General features: G+C 41.9%; 1 protein-coding gene across 1 annotated transcript in view; it reads left to right on the top strand.

Annotated features, from left to right (window-relative positions):
* Nucleotides 1–19894, top strand: part of LOC143433957 (uncharacterized) — a 39114-nt gene extending 19220 nt beyond the window's left edge. Inside the window, 2 exon segments of the mRNA XM_076928153.1 lie at nucleotides 10441–10613; nucleotides 19703–19894. Of these exon segments, the coding sequence (XP_076784268.1) occupies nucleotides 10441–10613; nucleotides 19703–19894 (365 nt within the window).
* The last annotated feature ends 6265 nt before the right edge of the window (nucleotides 19895–26159 follow it).

Below are 26159 nucleotides of genomic sequence, written 5' to 3'. Positions count from 1 at the left end.
GAAGTACGTTCTGCAAATTAGGATGGATATGATATGCTGTTTGTTTTTGAAGATATATGGGATTACAGTTACATGATTGTATAAAACTCAAAAGAGACTGTGAACTTGAGGAATTTGTTGTGTCTTTCTCCAATTCTTTTGATTAATTTTGTTAAATATCTGTTTTGCTACATTTCAAAATGACTACATCAGCTTGCTCCATTGGTCCATCTGCTTGGAAAATCTCTTTACATTCCATTACCTGGAATTACTGCCTATTCTCGATGTGGAGCTATATTTTTTGTATGCAATTGAAGGATCAATTTTATTAGCATCTATTCTGTTACCCTTTGTCTTTTTACTGGTGAACTGTGGTCATTGATACTGGGAGAGTCAATGAACAGTGATTGTTAACTCCTTGTATTTTGTTGTGGCTGCTGCTGGTGGTGCTGCTGGTGCTGTTGGGGTATTTGTGTGCTTTACTTTCTTTTGCAGATAATACAAGATTATTTACAACCTGAATTTTCATTTGTATTGGTAACTTCCTTGAAGGTCATCTGCAATTTTAAAAAAATCTTCATTTATATGTTTATTGGCTTTTGACCTTTGTAGCTTTTAGTATTCTTTCTTTGTACTGGATGTTTTGATTATTATACAGGAAAGAGACTTAATTTTAGGGTCCATTCTGTTAGGTGTTTTCATGATTCTTTTACTTTGATAGGTACCTTCCTCCTTATTTTGGAAGTTTTTCTTCTAAGATTTTGTTATCAATATTTTAGGAGAATATGAATTAGTAGTCCTGGAACTCACTCTTTAGACCAGACTGGCCTGAAACTCAGAAATCCACTGCCACTGCCTCACAAGTGCTGGGATTAAAGGTGTGCATCACCACTGCCCAGCTCTTGGCTTTATTTATAAGATTTGTTGGTTTCCTCCATGTTTTTGTTTGTGTTTTCCTGGCTGTCTTTGAGGTGTTTATTGATTTCCTCCAATTGTTTGTGCTTTTCTCGATTTCTTTAAGAGATTTAGTCATTTCCACTTTAAGGACTTCTATTATCTTCATACAGTTGGTTTCAAAGCCTTTTTCTTGTACTTCAGCTATGTTGGAATATATAAGACCCTCTTTGGCAATATAAATGAGCTCACACTCATTAACCAGAGGGTGATAAATGTTACTCCTTAATACAGAATCAAGTACCAACATCATGGAATGGGATGTGGCTATAACTTCTAGAATTAAAAAAGTCTATTTTATGTCAATGTACTTGATATACAATAGTTTGTGTCCGCACAATGAAATGCATGGTGGGACCCACCCATAGGCTCTATGATAGATTCCGTGAAGTAATCAGCTTACATTTAACCCAAAGTTTGATTAACCCCATGTTTTTTTCTCATTAAATTGGACAGGGAGGCAACTGATGCACTTTTTAAGTAAGTTACTTTGTTGAGATGATGGTTTTAATGACATCGTTTCCGATCACTAACCCTGGAGTCACCAATACAAAAAAAAAGACATGATGGTAACAGGGTAATAATTTTCTAATTTGCAAGCATGTCAGGTGAATGAAGACAAACTAGATTGATAGGTATATAACCTGGGAACATTAGCATAATCCAAGAAATATTGAATTTCTAACTTTGGAGATACGGCCAATGCACTTTCAGTGTTAAGTCAGGTGGGATGATTGAGACACAGGCCATTGGCTGTAGCTGTGTGTGTCATATTACAGATCACAGAAGCTAACATTGCACATAGCAGCCAGGTATGTGCAATTAATAGTAGTGAATTAATGCCACTTTCTCTGCAAGGAAACCATCTATCTGCTCTTTTTCAAACTCAATGTAGATATATATTTTTCAATTCTGTTTCTTTTTTCCCTTTTTAATTAAAATTATAATTTTTTTTACATTCCAAAGTTGCCCTCTTTCCTGTACCTCTTCCTTGAGGTCTTTTCCCCATCTTCCTCCCTGCTGCCTCTGAGAGGTTTCTCTCTCACCTGCCCACCCAGCAGGAACTCACCTCCACCAGGTTCCCTTTTCCCTGTGGCATCAAGTTTCTATAGAGTTAAGTGCATCCTCTCCCATTGTGGCCAGACAAGGCAATCCTCTGCTGCACACATGCCCAGGGCCATGAACCATCCCCTGTATGCCCCTTGGTTTTTGGCTTAGACTCTGGAAGCCCTAAAGTGTCCAAGTTAGTTGACACTTGTTTTTCCTATGGGGTCGCCATCGTCTTGACCTTCTAAAGTCTTTCTTCTGACTCTTCCATATGGAACATTTATATATATATATATATATATATATATATATATATATATATATATATATTAGATAGATGGATAGATAGATAGATAGATAGATAGATAGATAGATAAAATTTTAGCCATACTAATGAAAGGACACAGAGACAATATCCTAATTACCAAAATCAGATATGAAAAGGTAGAATTCAATTACATATATCTTCTCCTCAGTACCTCATTGTATCTTCTCCAAAATTAAACATGTTGTCTGTCACAAATCGCCGGGCAGTGGTGGTACACTCCTTTAATCCCAGCACTTGAGAGGCAGTGGCAGGTGCATTCCTGAGTTCCAGGCCAGCCTTGTCTACAGAGTGAGTTCCAGGACAGCCAGGGCTACACAGAGAAACCCTGTCTTGAAAAAAACAAAAAAAAAATCTGTCACAAAAGAAGCCTCATCAGATACAAGAAGACTGAAATATTCTCATGCATCCTATGAAATCAGTACAGAATAATCTGGATTTCAATAATAACAAAAATATCAGAAAGCCACATACTGAACAACTTTCTATACAATGATAACTTGCTAAGGAAAGAAATAAAGAAAGAAATAAAAGACTGGACTCTAGAATTCAATGAGAATGAAGACACACCATAACAAAACTTATGGGACACAAAATATCATGGCACTAATTGCCCTCATAAACATACCAGAGAGACCCTACACAAGCAACTTAACAGCATTATCAGAAAGCTTTAGAACAAAAAGAAGCAAACACACTTAAAAGATGTAGACACCAGGAAATAATCAAACTCAGGGCAGATGTGGGTCCCTTGTTCTGGAGGGTGTCTCACAATGATCTCCGGCCCAGTACAGGACAGGGTTCGAGCAGGGAGGGGAGATCGCCTGCCTCCATTGCTGCCTCTGCTGAGTTTCCACTGTTGCAGCCCAGTAACTCCCAGGTGCTGCACAGGTCTCCATGCTGAGCTGACTCGGGCTGGGCCAATAAGGAGCCAGCTAGCTGGCATGGAGGCAGCTTGGTGTCCCAGGCAGGTTCTGGGAGAGCAGATCTCTTCCCAAGTGTTACAGCTCTTGCTACAGAAACTGTCAGACACCCACATGATTCTCGTACACTTTACTTCCCCTGAATAGAGCCCTTATATACAGTTTCTGGGTGGGTTAGGGTCAGTCAGCAGATAATGCCTATTAACTTGTTCTGAGAGCTTGGAGATACCTCATCTACTTGTGGAATAGCCTGGGGCACTGTTCCTCCTGACTGATGGCCATAGACCTTTCTGTGGGCTCTGGAGGGCTGAAGCTAAATGAAAAGAACCAGGGCCTGGAACCAGAGCTGAACACCTGCCGTCCAATAAAGGTCTGGGTTTCAAGGCCTATGGTCTACCAGGCACCCAGATGCTTCTCACTGCCCACCTCCCCACAGGCAAAAATGAACCACTTAGAAACAAAGAGTACAGTACAGAGACTCAACAAACCAAGAACTAGTTCTTTGACAAAATCAATATGATAGAAAAGCCCTTAGCCAGACCAACCAGAGGGCACAGAGACAGTATCCAAATTAGCAAAATCAGAAGTTAAAAGGGAGACATAACAAGAGAAACTGAGAAAACTTCTGAAAATCATTAGTTCTTTCTACAAACTGGAAAATCTAGATGAAATGTGTAGCCAGAGAAATGGATAGTTATCTAGACAGATACCATAAACCAAAATTAAATCAAGATCGGTAAATTATCTAAAGTGTAGTATAACCTTTAAGGAAATCAAAGCAGGCATTATAAACCTCCTGTCCAAGAGAAGGCAAGGACTAGGTAGTATTAATGGAGAATTCTACCAGACCTTCAAAGAAGAGCTAAGACCAATACACCTTGGACAATTCCACAAAATAGAAACAGAAGACTACCTAATTCATTCTATGTGTATTTGTTTTAAAAGCCAATTATTGATTTCAAATGCAACATTGCTATATCCTCTTTTTGTTTTCATTCACCTTCAATTCCAAGTCATTAAGAATTTCTTTCCATTTTTTTCAACTCCTCCTGATTATTTATTTTTGTTCATAGGAATGTTGCCTTCAGCTGAGGCTTGCCTCTGTATGTAATTGAGAATTGTTTTGAGCACCCAGTCCTTTTGTGCTGCTCAGTGCTGGAAAGAGTGTCTTGCAACTCTTTCAGACTGGTCCTAGACTGGTCAGTGCAAAACAAAAATAAAACATTGAGTGCGTTTCCTACAACCTCTCTGGCTTTCCTTGGGTCTTAAAATGAAGAGGGAGGGACCTGTGCAAGAATCAAGTTCTATGACCAACTTTGAAGCAGGGTTAGTCACAGTACAAAAAAAGATGAAAACAGAGGGTAAAAGCTTCCTTCAATTAGTAGTGATTGATATTAGCAAGGAGTTGTGAGGTAATTAATTTTAGGTGATTAACAAATGTCTTGATTAATAATTTCTTGTTTCTACACACTAGGTAATCAGTAGTCTGGATAAAGGCCAGGCAATGGTGGCACACACCTTTAATCCTAGGCATTGGGAGGCAGATGCAGGCAGATTTCTAAATTTGAGGCCAGCCTGATATACAGAGTGAGTTCCAGGACAGCCAGGGATACACAGAGAAACCCAGTTTCGAAAAACCAAAAAACAAACAAAACAAAACAAAAACAAAAACTGGGAATCATAGAGTGGCCCTGTTTTAAAAGATTATTATTTTCTTGGTTTGAAATGTTCAGCCTGAGAGAAAAAGTAAAAATAATATTTGATGTGCTCTAATACAGGATCCTAGACTCTGGACACATGGCCATAAAGCCTGGTTCAACTTTGTACAATAATTTTTGGGGACTATAATTACATTATTTCTATATTTATTTCCTGCCTTCCATGATTGCCTAATAAAGATGCCAAAACCTGAAGCTGGGGAGAAGAAAGGTAGATGGTGCTTTAGGTCCCAGACTGAGTGTCTGGGGAAGACACCATGAAGGAGAGAGAAGCGGGAGAAGGAAGAAGGCACCATGGGGTTGGTGGAGTGTGAATGCATGGCCAGTAAGTCTGGCCTGGAAGTATGAGCAGCTTATCGAGAACATGGCATGTGATATCTCACAGATATTAACAGGGAAATAGACAAAATAGGAATAGAGGGGTGATATCTGCACCTAGGACTTCCTGGGACAGGCCCAATCATCAAGTGACTAAGGAAGAAATAACTAGGTCCTGCTTTACTAAGGTTTCTGCCTGTTATGCAGGTCCCATTCAAAAGTGAACAACTGCAGCATGAAAACATGTTTCTTGGACAATCCTGAAAGACACCAGTAAAGGGAAATCACCACAGTTCAGAGCTTCATGCAGTGGTCATGCTCATGCATTTGTTTGGAAATGTGTGATTATTCACTCAATCATCAGCTATAAACAGTGGGATGGCTTAACTGTCAGAGACTTGGAGACAGAACGATTAGAATATTGTTGAGAGAGACATAAAAGGAAGAAGTATGTGGATAGATCTCTCACAATGGTCAAAGAAGCAGGGCAGTGGTGGCACACATCTTTAATCCCAGTACTTGGGAGGCAGAGGCAGGGGGATGACAGTGATAGAATAATGTTCAATAATCAATGCTGATCAATAACCAATAATCAATAAACAGTAATCAATAATTATCAATATGGAGGCAGAGGCAGGGGGAGGTTGGTGATGGAATAAGGATCAATAGTCAATGCTGATCAATAATCAATAATCAGTAATCCATAATTATTAATACTAATTGATAACTAAAAATGATCAATAACTGATGATGCACACTTTTAATCCCAGCATTCGCGAGGCAGAGGCAGGTGGATGACGGTCATGGAAGAACAATCAATCATCATGTTATTCAATAATCAATACTAATCAATGGCCAATAATCAATACTAGTCAATAACCAAAAGTGATCAATAGTCATGATAGTCAGTAATCGATAGTGTACCATGTAAATGCTGATCAAAAGCAAAGTTCTGCTGAGCAATCATTCAGTAACCAAGTAGTTAGGGTGATCTATTCTGTGGGAAGTCAGCCATGTCCTCAGCTGTATCTGTCATTTTCCAGTGGGACCATGAACATAGTGGCCATGGTGGACACAGTGGGGTTTATTCATGGATACAACAGTAGAGTCATCCTCTCACCAAGCCTGACATGGCCACATCTGCTGGTGAGTTCCTGATCTACCAGCAGTAGAGACCAACACTGAGCCCTAGATATGGAACTATATCCTGGGTTGACCAGCCAGTGACTTGGTGGCAGGTTGACTACATCATATCATTGCTCTTGGGCAAAGGACAAAGCTTTCTACTTCCTGGAATAGATACATATTCTGCTTATGATTTTGACTTTCATGCACATATTGCTTCTGCCAAATCCACGATCCATGGACATACTGAGTGCCTCACTCACCACAATGGCATTCCACACAGTATTGCTTCTGACCAAGGAACTCATTTCACAGCAGAGAAGTGAGACAGTGGGCCAATGATCATGGATTCTAATGGCATTAATTACCATTAATACCATAGTCCTTGTTACCCCAAATGTGCTGAACTTATAGTAAAATAGAATGACCTCTAGAAGACACTTTTACACAGCCAATTATGGGACAGCCACCTGGAGAGCTGGGAAGGGTCCTAGGCTGTATGTATTTTGAATCAGCTTCCAGTATTTGGTACAGTTCCTGTCACAGCCAAGATCCATGGTTTCAGGAATCAAGGTTTTGGAAAACCTGTGTGAAGGTCACAGGCCACAAGTCTCAGTGGAACTCAGCTCAAAATACAGGGCTCCCTTTATCAGCAGGGCTTCCATTTCTCTGCCTGACTTTGTCTGGATAATGTCCCTGAACACAGGTGGCTGTCCTTATCTAATAAATATCTTTTTGCAGAGCTGCTTATACTCAGTACACAAGTCTCATTCTGGATTCTCTGTGCACATGAAGCACACGTATCTGCTGCATTAAAAGAAAAGACAGTTGAAGTTCAAGAGTGTGAGATAGGATAATTGAATAAGCCTATAAATCTGGTCATTTGATGGTAGAAACTCCTGCCATCATATAAATCAGGGAGCATGTATGGTTTGTGTAACAAAGAACACAATCTATTATTGAGAAGTTCTCTTTGATAATGAGATGGTCTTTCATATTTGCTAAGTATAAGTTTTAGATTTGACCTCAGTATTTAATAAGGTTGTTCAGTTTTTCTCAGCTGTATATAGACCCTGTCATGCTGACATATTTCATGGACTTTTCTTTCATCTGGGATATTGAGTTGCATCTATATATGACAAAGAGAATCGGGAGTGACAATTTATTTTCTAAATAACATTTCACAAGATCAAACAAAATTTTTTTAGGACTCTTGTCCCTTCATCCTTTACCTATGCCTGCTTAAGATTACACATTTAGCAAAACCAACTTCTGTTGACCTTTTGTTAAGGTCTGTTGAAATTTCTTGTCTAGGTTATCACTTGATCTTCTGAAGAATCTCTGTATCTTCAAGCTTTTCTGTGTACTATTTCTCTCTTAGTGAACATTACTCCATATCTTGCTTAGATTGGGTGTAACTTTCCTTGGAAGCTCTGAGGGAATCATCTCTGTATTTTGACTTTCTTCAATGTAGACTGGACACAGGATAGGATAAAACTTAGATGACAGCCAGTTTGTCATAAATGTTCATCTGAATACAGATACTTTAATCCCATAAGTATCTCCCAAAAACTTTATGATCTAAGTGCCTTAAATACTTCATTTATTCCTTCAGAACTTCCAACAGCTTTGTAGGTTAGCTTTTCTTCTCATTTTGGAAATTTTCATCATAATCTATGCATAACTTCTTCTTTATTGACACCATTTACATCTTTAGATCATTCTAATATTTTATAAACAAAAAAATTCACAATCTATTGTGAGAATATTTATTCAGGGGCAGAAAGTAAGCAGTTAATATCCTCTTTTTCTACATTCTCAGTGACACCACATTTCAAAATTATCATAGTTCACCCTGGAATAACAATGAAATAATTGGTTTTTTTATACAGCCATTGACAAAGTATTTCTTATGAGACTGTAGACATCCTACAATCAGTCACATTAAAAATACTTTACTCAGTATATCTGGAGACAAATTTATGTTACCTAAATAGTTATTCCCCTGTCAAGTTGTACAAATACTGGCCAGATATGTCATGCTTTTTTGTTAGAAGTTTAGTAACATTTAAAAAGCCCTGCTGTGATTTGTACTCTCCCCCCAAGCCTTGAGCAGGCCTGAGAGACTTTACTTACCACAACATACCAAGTGATAGGATCTAGGTGGAGTTACCCACCTTAGCTGCACAGAACACAGAAGCAGAACTGCCCCTGGGCTTGCCTTGAGATATCTCCAGCCATGACCAAGAATGGATTATGGATTATCCCACCCATCTCTGGCTGAAACCAGGAAGGGTTTTGGGTTGGGTCTTCCCCTTTAACTAGAGAGCTGAACATTAAAGCTTGAGCCTTGATCAGAGAACTTTGTCTTGGCTTCATCTCTTCTCTTCCTCAGTGCCCTTGCATTCCCAGCTCCCCTTTCAAGTGAACCCAGTTGATTCATGACCATAGGTGGCTACAGTGATTATTTTAATTCAACAAACCTGAAGGTATGAAAATCGTTGTGGTTTAATTTAGAAGACAAGATAAGCCCTGTGCTAGATATTCTTACCTTTGTATATTTATCTGATTTTAAAAAGAAAAACTAGCCAGGCAGTGGTGGTGCACACCTTTAATCCCAGCACTTGGGAGGCAGAGGCAGGCAGATTTCAGAGTTCCAGGCCAGCCTCGTCTGTAGAGTTCTATGAATATCAAAATCTTTGATTCTTTTGCTAGCATGCTAGTTTTGGGGGCAAATGGCTGGAAAGACTTTTAGCTTCATTTTAGAAGCCTTTCTCTAAGTAAGAAAGAAGCTATCAGAATAAGAATAAAACAAACCATTAAGACATAAAATGAATACCTTGTAGGCCTGATATTTCTTCTTTGTGTAATAGGGATAATATTGACACAGTGGGACCATCAAGAATAATGGTGGTCACCTAAACCTTAACCCTGAGCCTAACCCTATCCTAACACTCACCTCTGAATTTCCTAACCTCCTAAACCTAATTCTAAGAACACTTATCCTAATCCTATCCATAACTGTCTAATCCCCTAACCCTAACTCAAGCCCTGCTTGCTGTGGGGCATATTTCTTAATTACAGCTTTTGAAGTGAGAAACCCTTTATTAATCTTGTTCTTTTGAGATATTCAGATCCACCTTTAATCTGTACTATAGATTCTTTTGACAAACTACATATATAAAGGACTTTGAATAGGGTGGTGTTTTTGTTTTTTGTACTTGCCCTACTTTTTTTCTTACTAAACAAAGGTGAATTGTTTGTTTATTTGTGTTTTAAAACTGGTATTAGTAAGTACTTATTTCAGCCTGGTGGTGGTAGCACACACCTTTAATCCCAGCACTTGGGAGGCAGAGGCAGGCCGATTTTTGAGTTTGAGGCCAGCCTGGTTTACAGAGTGATTTTCAGGACAGCCAGGGCTATGCAGAGAAACCCTGTCTCAAAAAACCAATAATAATAATAATAATAATAATAATAATAATAATAACAATAATAACAATAACAACAATTACTCTTTGGTGCCAGGTGTGGTGGTGCGTGAATTCCAATGCTCCAATGCTTGGGAAGAAGAGGCAGGAGAGCTTGAGGTCAGTGAGCTTGAGGTCAGCCTGGGCTTATAATTAGTTTTAGGGTAACCTACATTTCAGCAGTCAATGCTAACCAATAATCAGTAATCAATTCTAATCAACAGCCAATAATGATTAATAATTGATGGCGCACGCCTTTAATCCCAGCACTTGGGAGGCAGAGGCAGGGAGATTTCTAAGTTCAAGGCCTGCCTGGTCTACAGAGTGAGTTCCAGGACAGCCAGGGCTACACAGAGATGGCAGCCAGCATGAGACTACATTTCCCATGAGAACTAGTGCCAAGATGACTGTCAGAGAACTAACTGCTTATGCGTAGCAAACTCAATCCAAGATGGCGGCTGGCCTTCAAACTACATATCCCAAAATGTCGTGAGAAAAAAGCAAAATGGCATCAGGTCAGAGACTACATTTCCCATGAAGACTTGGGGCCGGCACACAGGCCAGGTGTTTGGAGATCCCCTCAGAGCCTATTGCCTTCACCCCCAGCCTGGAGACCTCTGCTGCTGCTGCTGCTGCTGTGATCCAGGAGGAGCACTGCAGTCCTCGTGGCATCAGCGGGCTCCTTCTGACATCACAAACCATGCAACTCGATCCGATTGCCTCTGCCAAAGAACGGGGAGATGACCGGTGCTTCCAGGTACAGTGTCAGGCGGGTGGAAGCAGAGGTTCCGGGCTACCTGTGAGCGTGTGGAGGCACCTGTGAATCTGAGGCAGGGGCATGACTGGAGCTGCCTCCAGTTACTGGCTGGCGGACCTATGAACATGCCCTCAGACTTGTATAAAGGAGAACTGTATTGTGTTGGGCCTTATTGAAAGACCCCCAGAAGGGGAGACCCTCACTCTAGTCTTGGGAGATCGAGGCCAGCAAACAGAAAGAGGCTTTATTTCAGGAATCAGCCGGGCTGAGGTCGAGACTCATAATGAGGGGTGTGGACTCCGAGGCCAGGGGGAGAAGGGTATTCAAAGGTAAAAGCACAAACGGGGGTGGGGTGGGGTGGTCGAATGGGAAACCAAGGAAGAACCTCATAAAAATAGTGGTAAGTCCCAGCCCATCATTCAGTTGGTCATGTTGGAAACATCTTGTACATGTTTTTCTCAGGAATTGAATCTTGCTCAACCATCTATGTAGCCGCCCGCGGCCACAAGTCAACTGGGTTCACCTGAAAGGGGGGCTGGGAATGAAAGGGGACGGAGGGCGAGAAGAGATGAGGCCAAGACAAAGTTCTCTGATCAAGGCCCCAAGCTTTAATGTTCAGCTCTCAATTTAAAGGGGAAGACCCAACCCACAACCCCTCATGGTTTCAAATGGGTGGGATAATCCATAGTCCGTTCCAGGTCACGGTGGAGATGTCTCAAGGCAAGCCCAGGGGCAGTTCTGCTTCTGTGTTCTGGGCAGCCAAGGTGGGTAACTCCACCTATATCCTGTCACTTGACCTTGTTGTGGTAAACAAGGTCTCTTCAGGCTTGCTCATGGTGGGGGGAAGGTACACAGCTACTTTGTGGTCAGCCAGTTCCCAGAAAGACCCACCTGACCTGTAGTTTTAGTTCTGCTTTCTTTGTGGTCAGCCAGTTCCTGGAACCTGGAGCTAGTGAACCAGTTGGCCTACATTCTTGGCTCAGCTCTAGAGGGCCATGCAAACTTTCCATACCCTTTATAAATTTTTATATCTTTCAATTGTCACCTGGTCATTGTTTTCATGAGGACACAAGGGTTACCAGTATGTGTGAAACTGACCATAGATGGACTGTGATTACTATTCTGGGCTTACATTTTAAGACTCAAAATAAAATACTTAAGTACAAGCATGGAGGTACAGCCTTAAATCCCAAAAGATGAGCATCAAGCAGATCTCTGATTCAAGTCTTCCTGGTACAGAACAAGTTTTAGGTAAAGAAAAGCTTAGGTACAGATAAAGTGTTACACATGTATTACCCAGCATTCAAGAGACAGAGCCATGCAGATCTGAGTTCAAGGTTCATCTACAGAGCAAGTTCAAGCACAGCCAAGCTTAGGCAGTGAAGTTGTTGAAAAATAGAAAGCTGGTGATGATGTAATAGAAGGGGCCATGTTCCAGCCTCAGCAAGCAGAGGAACTCAGCAGCTTTGTCCATGTGGCTCTGCTTTAGAGGGAAGAATAGAAGGGACGACTGAGACAATTGATGCTGGTTGGCTGTAGTTAGAAAATTAGTGATGATGTTGAAGAAACCAGCACTACTGAGGTGACATCTTCTGGTAAGTGTTTTCTGAGAGGAACAGATGTTGTGTTCCAGAGATAGCCAAGGTTGTACCTTGTGCACCTGGAGTTGATCATGTGTGAGAATCACCCAGGTGGTATTGGTTTTTAAGGCATGAATGAATCTCATGCAGAGCAGCTAAGGCTTGGCCCAGTGAAGGGAGTGTATGACAGGAACAGAGTGAATCCTAGTCGAAGGGGAGGAACCCATTATATTGAAGATGTCAGTCCCATGGGATGAGCAGAAAGAACAGCAGCAGCAGTAGAGTAACCAGAAACTAGAGTGCTATAGAGGGAAGAGCTGGAGAAGTGACCCAATCTCTTTTGAGCAGCACAGAGGATCATGTGTGGATCCCAGATACTGGAACAAGAAGCCGTAATATTGAAGTTAACTTTGAAACCCTAATATTTTGAGATTCCAGAGCTGTGGGGTACCTGCTCAGGAAAACAGTTCCAGAGAGTGCAGTAACAGATAGTGAGGTAGGTCTTTGGACAAAGTACCTTTTCGACTGCTAAGCATGGCTTGTGCTTGAACAGGAGCATCTTTCAATAATCAGGACCTCAGACACAAAGATGAGTTTGTAAAGCCCAATCAGTTTTGTTTTAGAGAGTGCACAAAATCCACTTGAGCAAACATACTATGACAAACCTCCCTTGTCAACAGCCAGTCAAGGTACAACATCAAGATCAAGCTACAAATAGATAACTAATACACCTTACAGAAAAAAATTTAGCCTACCCATCATGGTTGTCAGATGATTTTGCCCCCTTCGTTGGTTCCTGCAGATTATGCCAGTCATGCAGCTTTTAAAATATTAAATTGCTGGCCTGCATGTTAATGTCCCAATCTTGCTGTAACTGCAATAAATACCCAGCACCCCTAGACCTGGTCGGTCAGTTTCAATCTCATTTGAGGCTGACTGGTGAGAATTTTTATTACAGAGCTCATAATAAAGACCTCCATGTGTTTTCATTGCAATAGATTGTTGGTCATTGGGGTCTCTGTGACTTGGACATAACATCTTAGTGCATTGACTGGAACCCCAATACCCTCAGGACTCCCAACTTAAGGATTGAAAGACTGGTTTTTAATATCCACCATTGTTTCTGTGTCAGTGGCTTGTCTGCCAGATTTGTATGTGTGCTTTGGTTTTCAGGTTTTTTTGAGTATCTGTGAAGGGAGATGACTAAATTGAACATGGAACCCTGCTACAGTGGATACGCTGGAGAGTCGCAACCCCAAAGTCCTTTGAAGATGTTCCAGAGTCTGGTATAGTGGACAATGTTTCTCTGGTCTTAGTTTCTGGGAAGGTTAGAGCAGACATGGAGCCCTGATACAGGGCTCACAGTTGCCATCCTGTCTTCATTTTCTCCTCTGTCCAAGTGGAGGAATTTTCTGTATAGCCTCTACTGCCACCTTGTGGCTGTCTATTTTGTGTGTTGCAATTTGTTTTTCTCTGACTGAGGAAAAGATACAGACTCCAACCTAGTCAATTTAGTTTCGAGCCACACACCTTGGGTTAAATCCTTAACAGCAGGACCTAGACCCATTGACTAGTCCATGACAGAGAGCTCTTTGAGACAGCATCCAGGGCAAAATCAGGCTCTGCCTACCTTATTTTAAAGGGTAGAAATACAAAGACCTCATTTTCCACCTCTTGAACTACCCTCTGCCCAGTTCATATGTGACTCTAGTTTTGAACTTGGAGCTGTCATAAGATGGAAGGTCATTCTTCATCAAGTCTAACAAAATTAGCATATCTTCCTTGGACAAGAGGTCTTGTCTTGTTGGTGGCCATTTCCAGTTGTGTGGGACAATCTGCTTTTCTGTCCACCTTCCAGCTGTTTTAGCCTCCTCTTTGGTAGCACTGGCCTGGGAACCCAGGGTTAAAGAAACTCACCCCAGGTCAGCACAGCCTCTGAGCTCCCCATTCCAGTGTATCCTTCCCTGCTCTGAGTCAGGTGCCCTCCCTATTTTGTTCTTGCTCAGCCACAACTCCAACTACCTCTTGTGGTGGCAGGGCTCTTGTAATTGATATGGTTAGGTCATTGGTTTTTGGTTGTTATAACTTCCTCATTTATTATTGTGTCTGTGTCATAGTTGTCTTAAGTTCTCAGCATTTCAGAGCTACAGTCATCTGAAGGAACTTCAATCGAGGGCATGCCCTCATCAGAATGGCTGGTTTCTATGTCTGTGAGAGATAGTGTTGATGATTGATTAGGAAGGCTCTTCCACTGAGGATGGCAATATCCCTAAGCAAGTGGTCCTGGGCTGGATGAGAGAGCAGGCTGAGCATGAGATAGTGAGCAAGCAAGAGAGCAAGCCAGGAGACACTGTGTGTCCATGGTTTTGCCTTCAGTTTCTAATCTAATCTCCCAAAATGAGGGACTGTGATCTGACAGAACCATGTACAACAAACATTTATTACCTGAGATGGTTTTGCATAAGGGAGTCAATCACAGCAGCAGGATAGCAAGTTAGAACAAGAACAACATTATTTTACTGCTGGACAGAATCTATGTTGTAGATTGTATTCTTGTGGACAGGACAAATTTTGGGTAGAAAGATTTTTTGATTGGTTGGTGTTTTTAACTCTCCATTAAGGGTCCTGCCTGATGCAGGATGTGGCCTCTTCAGCGTCCATAGCTAACTGCTATACATCTCAGCTAAGATCAACCTTAGAATCCTTGGTACTTATTTCTGGTCTCTGGCACATCCTAAGTGTACCCCCATCCCCCAGCCAGCTGCAGATTATGATTCATTTCCCCACTCTGGTCCTATCTTGTCTCTCGCCATACCTGTTGCTGGTTCTCCTCAATTCCCCTTTCCTATCTCCTTCTCCTTCTCCTTCTCCTTCTCCTTCTCCTTCTCCTTCTCCTTCTCCTTCTCCTTCTCCTTCTCCTTCTCCTTCTCCTCCTTCTCCTTCTCCTTCTCCTTCTCCTTCTCCTCTTTGTCCTCCTCCTCCTCCTCCTCCTCCTCCTCCTCCTCCTCCTCCTCCTCCTCCTCCTCCTCTTCCTTCTTCTGTTGTTTGAGGCAGGTTTTCTTTGTGTAGCCCTGTCATTCCTGGAATTCTGTAGACCAGGCTCGTCTAGAACTCAGAAATCCCCCTGCCACTGCCTGCCAAGTGCTGGTATTAAAGGTGTGTGCCACCACTGCACGGCGTGGGGCATGTTTCTTAATTACAACTTTTGAAGTGAAAAACCATTTATTAATCTTGATGTTTCGAGATGTTCAGATCCACCTTTAATCTAGGCTACAGATTCTTTTGACAACCTACATATATAAAGGACATTGAACAGGGTAGTGTTTTTGTTTTTTATATTGGCCTTACCTTTTTTTTTTTTACAAAACAAAGATGACTTGTTTGTTTATTTGCATTTTAAAACTGGTATTATTAAGTACTTATTTCTTCAGAATTCTGGTATTCATTGAAGATCAGCTGTAATATTTTGCAGCATGAAAAGCACCAGTCCTTGTTTTTCTAATTTACCTTGTCCAACAGCCTTTATTGGGACATTTTATTAAATAACCTTTTTATATACAAAGATTCATTCTCTCTATGATTTGAGCTATGTTTATCTACAGAACCTGTACTAATACAACTGTTGTTTTTCTCCACTTTGCCACTAATGAAGGTGTGCTGGCTACCAATAGTGCTCCACTGTGTTTCCCTTATGATTCTGGATTTTCTCCAGGGTTGATTGATATCTGTCATCTGGTGAAAGGGAGCCATAGTTTCTCTGAGTCCAGCATGAAGCTTGTTTCCTAAAACCCCTCTTTAATGTTAATGCAGTTAGCATTCTGTCTAAAATTCTACCCCACAGTTACCTTTTGACAGCCAGGTATCCTCCTCCCCATAGTTACTTCTCTTCAAAAACAGATGGAATATGTTCTATGGGTGTGTGGGAAGGTGTTGGGGAAGGGCATGTCTCAGCAGGCTCATGTCTCCTGCTGAGATATTTCTTCCCCGGGAGGGACCATGCCTCATGCTGAGACAGCTATTACCCCTGAGGAGCCTGCCACAAGATAGTATAGTATAGAATACAGTTTATTCAGGACATGTGAAGGAGAGTTTAGAGGGTAGTAGAGACAGAGAAATGCAGAGAGAGGCAGAGAGTAGAGAAGTAGAGGCTGGGCATAAGCATGTGCAGAGAGAAGGGGGAAGGGAAGAGCCCAAGAGGGCAAGAGAAAGACAGAGCAATAGATCAAGAGATCAAAAGAGAGGGAGGGGTAAGCAGCCACCTTTACAGGGGGTCAGCTCTGGAAAAGGTCGGAACTTGGTCTGGAAGCACACTTTAACCTTAAGGAGTGGTAAGGCTCACTGGCCAATCAAGTATCCCAGGCAGACCTGCCAATCAGACAGGGAGGCGGGTTCTTCCAGGTGCCATTCTGCAAGTTTGCTGTTCCTGTGCAGGCTTGAATGGTCATCTGTGCTCTGCTCTGAGCTCTGCTGTGGGTGCTGTGTGGAGACCTCAGGGAAGCTCTGAAATCGAGTCATGGTGAGCACAGGATCATTGCCCACAATGGGTAGGGGCAGGCAGCTGAGCAGTGGGAGTTGGGGTGCTGGGTCCTCTCTGGAACTGCATGGGAAGCATCAGCTAGATGTGACCACCTGTGAGGTCCCTGGTGATGCTCCTCACCTGTTAGGTCAGGAGCTGACCTCTGAGTAACCTCAGTGTCATGGCTGATTCTGAATCTGCCCAAAACATTTGGACCAGTTGCTTTCCTGTTAAAACTCGGGTGTTTTCCCTGACTCTGCAGCACATGTGTCCAAACCCTTTTGTCTTTTATAGTATACGTTAAGAAGACAGGTATAGCTGGGCAGTGGTGGCTCACACCTTTAATACCAGCACTTGGGAGACAGAGGCAGGTGGATTTCTGAGTTTGAACCCAGCTTTGTCTACAGAGTGAGTTCCAGGACAGCCAGGGCTACACAGAGATACCCTGTCTTGAAAACAAACAAACAAAACCTTTTTTTAAGAAGACAGGCATAAATCTAACAGATCTGCTTTCATACATTACTTGTTTTTCTTTGGTTTAGTTTTTATTAATTTTTTTCTGTTGCAGTTCTTTATGTTGCTTTATTTTTTATGTTTAGTGTTTGATTATTATTAGGTAAAGGGACTTTTTTCCCCTCCAATCTCTTGGGTGTTTTGGATGCTTCTTGTACATTCACATGCATGTTCTTTGGTTTAGAAAAATTTCCATTATTATTTCATTAAAAATAGTTTCTAGATCTTTGGGCTGATATTCTTCTTCCTCTATTCCAATCATCTGTAGTTTTCCCTTCTCATATGTTGAAGAATTCCTAGTTGTTTAGGGTTAGGAAACTTCTACAATCCACATTTTTTTACCCAGTGTCTTCATTTTGTTTTATTCATCCTTAATATCTGAAACTCTCCCTTCGTTTCCTGTTCCCTGGGTGAGCCTTGCCTCTGTAGTTGTCAGTGCACAGGCAGTTTCAATGCTCTGCTCTCAGAGACTTAGCAACTGCTTAAGTCATTCCCTGCCTCCATCACCTGCTGCTGTTGTCAGGTGTTCTTTATATACATGGACCACCAGCTACACAGCTCTCTCTGTTTGTTCCCTGACTCAGTTCATGCCTTCTCTCTATTTTCTTTTTTTACTCTCAGGGCTCTCTCTCTGCTGTCTGTCTGTCTGTCTGTCTGTCTGTCTGTCTGCAGGTCCTCTTTTGTGCCTCATTCCCTTCCCCAGATTCTCACTCATCTCCCTGCCCCCCAAACAACTTCTTTTGTACCATATCTGTTGCATGTTTTAATTTCTCAGGACCTGCTGTGGTAGGATGGGTCGGAGATTTTGGTGACTTATTTTTTCTGGCTGTTGTTTATTATATTTCTATGCTGGTGTCTAGGCCTCTGGGTTTGAAGTGATTATTATCTCAGTACTGATTTCTGGATTTGTCTTGCTTGGGTGGGAGTTTTGTTCCTTCGTTGCTGTTTGATGTCTGGATTTACAGAGAAAGTTGCCTGAGTGTTGCCTCTTTTACTGACATGTTTGGTGGGTATGCTCAAGAGGGAATGCTTGCTAATGTTGGTAGCAGGGAGAAGAGTTGGGCAGGAAGAGATGATCTTAGCATCCACAGGCAGACATAGTCAGGACAGAGGTAAAGCTGCCTCTGGTGTTAGTGCAACTGATATTGGGATCTGCAGTAACAGATAGTGAGGTAGGTCTTTGGACAAAGTACCTTTTCTACTGCCATGCATGGCTTGTGGTTGAACAGGAGCATCTTTCAATAATCAGGACCTCAGGCACAACGATGAGTTTGTAAAGCCCAATCAGTTCTGTTTCTGAGAGTGCACAAAGTCCACTTGAGCAAACATCCTATGACAAGCCCTCCTTGTCAACAGCCAGTCAAGGTACAACTGCAAGGTTAAGCTACATATAGATAATTAATATACCTTACAGAGACAAAGTTAGTCTACCCATCATGCTTGTCATATGGTTTTACTCCCTTGATTGGTTCCTACAGATTATGCCAGACATGTAGTTTTTAAAATATTAAGTTGCTGACCTGTGTATTAATGTCTTAATCTTGTTGTAACTGCAATAAATACCCAGCACCTCTAGACTCTCAGTTTTGATCTCATGTGAGGCTGACTGGTGAGAATCCTTATTACAGAGCTCATAATAAAGACCTCCATGTGATTGCATTGCAATAGGCTCCTTGTTGGTCATTGTGGTCTCTGTGGCTTGGACATAACATCTTGGTGCATTGACCCAAGACCCTCAGGACTCCCAACTAAAGGACTGAAAGGCCAGTTGTTAAGATCCACCATTGTTTTTGTGTCAGTGGCTTGTCTGCCAGGGCTACACAGAGAAACCCTATCTCAAAACAAACAAACAAACAAAAAACCAAACAAAGAAAACAGGTGTAGCTGGGCAGTGGTGGCTTTTAATCCAAGCACTCGAGAGGCAGAGGCAGGGGGATGATGGTGATGGAATAATGATCAATAATCATGTTAATCAATAATCAATACTAATTAATTGCCAATATTCAATACTAGTCAATAACCAAAAGTGATCAATAATCTTGATAATCAATAATTGATAATCAGCAGACAGTGCTAATCAATAATCAATATTACTCAATAGCCAATAATGATGAATAATTGATGGCGCATACCTTTAATCCCAGCACTTGGGAGGTTGAGGCACGCAGATTTCTGAGTTTAAGGCCAGCCTGGGCAACCGAGTGAGTTCAGTGATTGCCAGGGCTACTCAGAGATAGCAGCTGGAGACTACATTTCCCATAAGGACTCCTGCCAAAATGGTGGTCAAAGAACTAAATGCGCACGCGCATCAACCTCATTCCAATATGGCAGCCGGCCTTCAAACTACATATCCCATGAGGCCACGAGGAAAAAGAAAGATGGCAGCCAGTGGGAGACTACATTTCCCATGAAGGCGCTGGACCTTCGCACAGGCATGATGTATGGAAATCCCGACCAGAGCCCAGTGACTGCACCAGCAGACAACCATTGCCACCATCACAGTCTGGGAAAAGCACCTCTGTTCCGGTGGTATCCGTGGCCTCCTTCTGACGTCACAGACCAAGCGATGCAATCTGATCACCCGCTGCAGGGCTGCTGCAGATGGGGAGATGACTGGAGCCTCCAGGTACCGTGACAGGCGGGTGGAAGCGGAGGCCCCAGGTTGCCCATGAATCTGAGGCAGGGGCATGACTGGAGTTGCTTACAGGTACTGGCAGGCGGACCTATGGACACACCCCCAGACTTGTACAAAGGAGAACTGTATTGTGTTGGGCGTTATTATTGAAAGACCCCCAGGAGGGGAGACCCTCACTCTAGTCTCGAGATATCGCAATCACTCAGTAACTCTCAAGACACAAGAGGGTTTATTCAGGAATCAGCCGGGCTGAGGTCGAGACTCATAATGAGGAGTGTCTACTAGGAGGTCAGGGGGAGAAAGGTATTTAAAGGAAAAAAAAACACAAACCAGGGGAGTGAGGGGAAAACCAAGGAAGGGTATCATAAAAATAGTGGAAAGTTCCAGCCCATTATTCAGTCGGTCATGTGGGAAACATCTTGTACATGTTTTTCTCAGGAATTGAATCTTCCTCAACCATCTACTTTGTGGTCAGCCAGTTCTCGGAACGACCCAGCTGACCTGTATTTTTAGTTCTACATTCTTTGTGGTCAGCCAGTTCCTGGAACCTGGAGCTAGTGAACCAGTTGGCCTACATTCTTGGCTCAGCTCTAGGGGGTCATAAAAACTTCCCATAACCTTTATAAATTTTTATATCTTTCAATTGTCACCTGGTCATCGTTTTCATGAGGACACAAGGTCACCAGTATGTGTGAAACTGACCATCGATCTACTGTGATTACTATTCTGGGCTTTCATTTTAAGATCTAAAATAAAGTACTTAAGTACAAGCATGGAGGTACACACATTAAATCCCAGAAGAAAAGCGACAAGCAGTTCTCTGATTCAAGTCTTCCTGGTACAGAACAAGTTTTAGGTAATGAAAAGCTTAGATACACAAAAAGTGTTACACATGTATTACCCAGCATTCAGGAGACAGAGCCATGCAGACCTCTGAGTTCAAGGTTCATCAACTGGGTAAGATCCAGGACAGCCGAGCTTAGGCAGTGAAGTTGTTGAAAAATAGAAAGCTGGTGATGGTGTAATAGAAGGAGCCATGTTCCAGCCCCAGCAAGCAGAGGAACTCAGCAGTTTGTCCTTGTGGCTCTAGGAGGAAAGAATAGAAGAGACAACTGAGACAATTGATAATGGTTGGCTGTAGTTAAAAAATTAGTGGGGATGAAGAAGAAACCAGCATCACTGAGGTGAAATCTTGTGGTGGGTTTTTTCTGAGAGGACAAAGAAGCTGTGTTCCAGAGACAGCCAAGGTTGTCCTTTGTTGTGCACCTGGATTTGATCATGTGTGAGAATCATCCAGGTGGTATTGGTTTTTAGGCATAAATGAATCTCATGCAGAGCAGCTAAGGCTTGGCCCAGTAAAGGGAGTGCAGGAGAGGAAAACAGTGAATCCTAGTTGCAGGAGAAGAACCCAGCATATTGAAGATATCAGTCCGATGGGATGAGCAGAAAGAACAGCAGCAGCAGTAAAGTGGAGTCAAGCAGAACCTAGAGTGCTATAGATGGAAGAGCTGGAGAAGTGATCCAATCTGTTTTGTGGAGCACAGATGATCATGTGTGGATCCCAGATACTGGAACAAGAAGGTGTAATACTAAAGTTACCTTTGAAACCCTAATATTTTGAAATTCCAGAGCTGTGGGGTACCTGCTCAGGAAAACTGTTTCAGACAGTGCAGTAACAGATAGTGAGGTAGGTCTTTGGACAAACTACCTTTTCTACTGCCATGCATGGCTTGTGGTTGAACAGGAGCATCTTTCAATAATAAGGACCTCAGGCACAAAGATGAGTTTGTAAAGCCCAGTCGATTCTGTTTCTGAGAGTGCACAAAGTCCACTTGAGCAAACATCCTATGACAGTCCCCCCTTGTCAACAGCCAGTCAAGGTACAACTGCAGGGTTAAGCTACATATCGATAACTAATACACCTTACAGAGGAAATGTTAACCTACCCATCATGGTTGTCAGATGGTTTTCTTGATTGGTTTCTGCTGATTATGCCAGACATGCATTTTTTACAATATTAAGTTACTGACCTGCATGTTAATATCCCAATCTTGCTGTAGCTACAATAAATACCCAGCACCCCTAGACTTGGTCTCTCAGTTTTGATCTCATGTGAGGCTGACTGGTGAGAATCCTTATTAGACAGCTCATAATAAAGACCTCCATGTGTTTGCATTGCAATAGGCTCTTTGTTGGTTGTTGGAGTCTCTTTGACAAAACATCTTAGTGCATTGACTGGAACCCCAGTGTTTAAGATGCACCATTGTTGTTTTTGGTCAGTGGCTTGCCTGTCATATTTGTGTCTGTGTGCCTGGGTTTTCAGATTCTTCTTAAGTATATGTGGAGGAAGATGACTAAATTGAACATGGAACCCAGCTACAGTAGATGCACTGGAGAGTTGCAGCCCCAAAGTGCTTCAAAGATGTTCCAGAGCCTGGTATAGGGGACAATGTGCCTCTGGTCTTAATTTCTGGGAAGGTTAGAGCAGACTTGGACACAGCTCACAGCTGCCATACTGCCTTCATTTTCTCCTCTGTCTAAGTGGAAGAATCTGCTGGGTAGCCCTTACTGTTCCCTTGTGGTTGTTTGTTATGTGTGTGGCACTTTCTTATTCTGTGACTGAGGAAATGAGACTGTTTCCATCCCAATTGATTTAGTTACTGACCCCTCACCTTGGGTCAAATCCTTCTTACTAACAAAACAGCATCCAGGGCACAATCACATTCTTCCTACCCTGTTTTACAGAATGGAAAGAACAAAGACCTCATTTCCCCTTTTTCATTCTACCCTCTGCCCAGTCTATATGTGACTCTGTAGTTTTGGAGTTGTCATTAGATGGAAGGTGGTTCTTAATTCCAACAGAGTTAGCATATCTTCCTTGGACCAGAGATCCTATTCTTTGGGGAGGCCATTTCAAGGACTGCTGGATAATCTGCTTCTCTATCCACCTTCCAGCTGTTTTAGCCACATCTTTGGTAGCACTGGCCAGGGAACCCAGGGTTAAAAACATCTCACCCCAGGTCAGCACAGCCTCTGAGCTCCCCATTCCAGTGTATCCTTCCCTGCTTTGAGCCAGGTGCCCTTTTCATTTTGTCCTGGTTCTGCCACAACTCCAACTCACTCTTGTGGTGGCAGGGGCTCCTGTAATTGATATGGTTAAATCATTGGTTTTGTGTTGTAACAACTTCCTCATTTATTATTGTGTCTGTGTCATAGTTGTCTTAAGTTCTCAGAATTTCAGAGCTACAGTCATCTGAAGGATTCTCAATCGAGGGTGTGCCCTCATCAGAATGGTTGGTTGCTATGTCTGTGAGAGATAGTGTTGATGGTTGATTAAGAAGGCTCTTCCACTGAGTTGCAATATCCCTAAGCAAGTGGTCCTGGGTTGGAAGAGAGAGCAGGCTAAGCATGAGACAGCGACCAAGCAAAGAGCAAGCCAGGAGACAGTGTTTGTCCATGCTTTTTGCCTTCAGTTTCTAATCTACGCTCCCAAAATGATGGACTCTGATCTGACAGAACCATGTACAACAACCACTTATTACCTGAGATGCTTTTGCTCAGAGCATTCAATCACAGCAGCAGCGTAGCAACTTAGAACAACAACAACAACGTTATTTTGCTGCTGTACAGAATCTATGTTGTAGATTGTATTTTGTTGACAGGACAAATTTTGGGTAGAAAGATTTTTGGAGTGGTTGGTGTCTTTAACTCTCCATTAAGGGTCCTACCTGACTGCAGGATGTGGCCTCTTCAGCGTCCATATCTAACTGCTATGCATCTCAGATAAGATCAACCTTAGACTTCTTGGTACCTATTTATGGTCTCTGGCACATCCTAAATGTACCCCCTCCCCTCAGACAGCTGCAGATTTTGATTCATTTTTCCCCTCTGGCCCTCTTATGTCTCTCGCCATACCTGTTGCTGGTTCTCCTCAATTCCCCTTTCTTATCTGCTCTCCCATGCAGTTCTCTCTCTTCTATCTGCCTCCTATGACTCTTTTATTCCCCCTTCTGAGTGAGATTCAACCGTGCTCATTTGGGCCTTCCTTCTTGTTTAGCTTCTTTGGGTCTATGGAGTGTAGTATGGGTTTCCTTTATTTTATGATTATTATTCACTTGTAAGTGAGTACATACATGCATGTGCTTTTAGGTCTGGGTTATCTCACTCAGGATAATAGTTTCTAGTTGTATCTATTTGCCTTCAAAATTGATGATGTCCTTGTATTTTATAGCTGAATAGTTTTTCCTTTTGTAAATGAACCACATTTTCTATATCCATATTTTGGTTGAGTGACATCTGGGATTTTTCCAGTTTCAAGCTGTTATAAATAAAATTACTATGAACTTTGTGAAGTCCCTACTCTAGGTCCTCTACCCACACAGAGTCCCTTCCTCCAATATCCTCTGTTTCTCCTTTGAGAAGGTATGTGCCCCTGGGTATCTCCACACTGCAGTGCATCAAGTCTCTGCTGGGTTAAATGCATCCTTTCCATCGAAGCCAGACATGGCAGCCTAGTTCAGGGAGCAGATTCCACAGATAGACAGCAGCTTTAGGAACAGCCCCTGGTACAGTTGTTGGGGGGCCATCATGAACACTGAGCTACATATCTACTACATATGTTCCAGGGCCCTCAGTCTAGACTGTGTATGTTATTTTGTTTGTGGATCAGTCTGTGAGTGTCCCCAAGGGTCCAGATTAGTTGAGTCTGTTGGTCTTTCTGTGGATTTATATCCTCTTCAGGGCCATCAATCTTTCCCCTTCTCTTCCATAACAGTCCCCAAGGACCATTTAATGTTTGACTGTGGTTCTCTGCATCTGTTTCAAGTCAGCTGCTGGGTGGAGCCTCTTAATGGAAAATTATGCAAGGCTCCTGTGTGGGAGCATACCAGAGTATCCCTAATAATATCATGGATTAGTGCTTGTCCACAAGGAGGCTCTCTAGCTGGGCAAGTTTTCATTGGTCATTCCCTCAGTCTCTGCTCCAGCTTTAACCCTGCATTTCTTTCAAACAGGACATATTTTGTTCTCTGTGTCTACTGTGTCGTGGTTGAAACTGATTCTTCCACTTTCTTCTCATGCTCCCATACAGTCCACATTTGTTCTCAGTCTCTAATTCACATAAGATACAGTATAACCATTTGCTATTCAATGCTAAGCTATTTTGCAAGCCTGGAGGTTTTATATTTTTAACTTTATATCTTTTGTTTATTGTTTTCAAGACTAAATTTCTCTGTGAGGACCTTTTTTTGCTGATAGCACATACAGAAACCACAGAAGCCAGCTGACATGTTTTTATAACATAAGCACATGCTTTTGTGCAGCTCTTCATCTACATCTTCAATTTTAAAATTTGGCAAAATATATATATTATATTCTATTTCTCAAGATGGCATATGTTCATGATATCAATACTGTCTGATGCTTCATAGTCACTGGAATCTAGGTGTATGTCATTCTGCCTTACTCTTGTGTTTGTTCTGAAATTTTTGAATAAATAAGCATATTATGCCTGTGTGCATGAATATGAATATCATGTGTGCCTCATCTTTACTGTTGTGAGAAGATGGCCTCAGTACTCTTGATCTTGAAGAAATGGGTAGTTGTTAATCCCCATGTAAATACTAGTAATTGACCATCATTAATGTGGAAGACCAGCAGGAGCTTTCCACTGCTGAGCTATCTTTCCTGCTCTATGTTCCTTATTTCTGATCAGCATATACATTACTAATATTTTCATCTGTCCATTTTTAACTGTTTAAACATGTATTCCCTTCTAGTAAAATTTATTAATGTTGCTGTTTAAACTGCTTCACTTCACGTTTTTGCAAGATGAATACAGAACTGCAGTGAATGCATAATTCTTAGTGGGAACTTCAGTAAAGAACTGTGAGTTCATTCTATCATTTTTGTTTCCTTGTTGATTTCTACAAGGGAGTGAGTGTCTTAATGTATTACTTTTCCTGTTCTGCAACACATCCCATAGACCATGCCAGCATCCACCTCAATGACATACACCTGCCTATATCTGTGATTAAAGTCATGAGCAAATACACACAGCTTGCCCATCACTTTTGTAGTTAGTAATTGTTCATACAGCTTTTCAGATGTTTGCTCAGTACAGTTGATCTGTTTCCTCCTGCATGTCCCTCTCAATTGCCATTTGTGTTGCAAGGGATCAGAAGCAACATAGGTGAAATTTATAATTCAATTTCCTTCTAAACTGACAGAATGATTAGATTATAACTTCTGTTTCAGAAAATAAGTGGAGGAAGCACAAGAATTAGAGTAATACATTGTCTAGA

This window comes from Arvicanthis niloticus, assembly GCF_011762505.2.
Source record: "Arvicanthis niloticus isolate mArvNil1 chromosome Y unlocalized genomic scaffold, mArvNil1.pat.X SUPER_Y_unloc_2, whole genome shotgun sequence".
NCBI classification, from domain to species: Eukaryota; Metazoa; Chordata; class Mammalia; order Rodentia; family Muridae; genus Arvicanthis; species Arvicanthis niloticus.
This window is presented reverse-complemented; position numbering and strand designations above follow the sequence as displayed.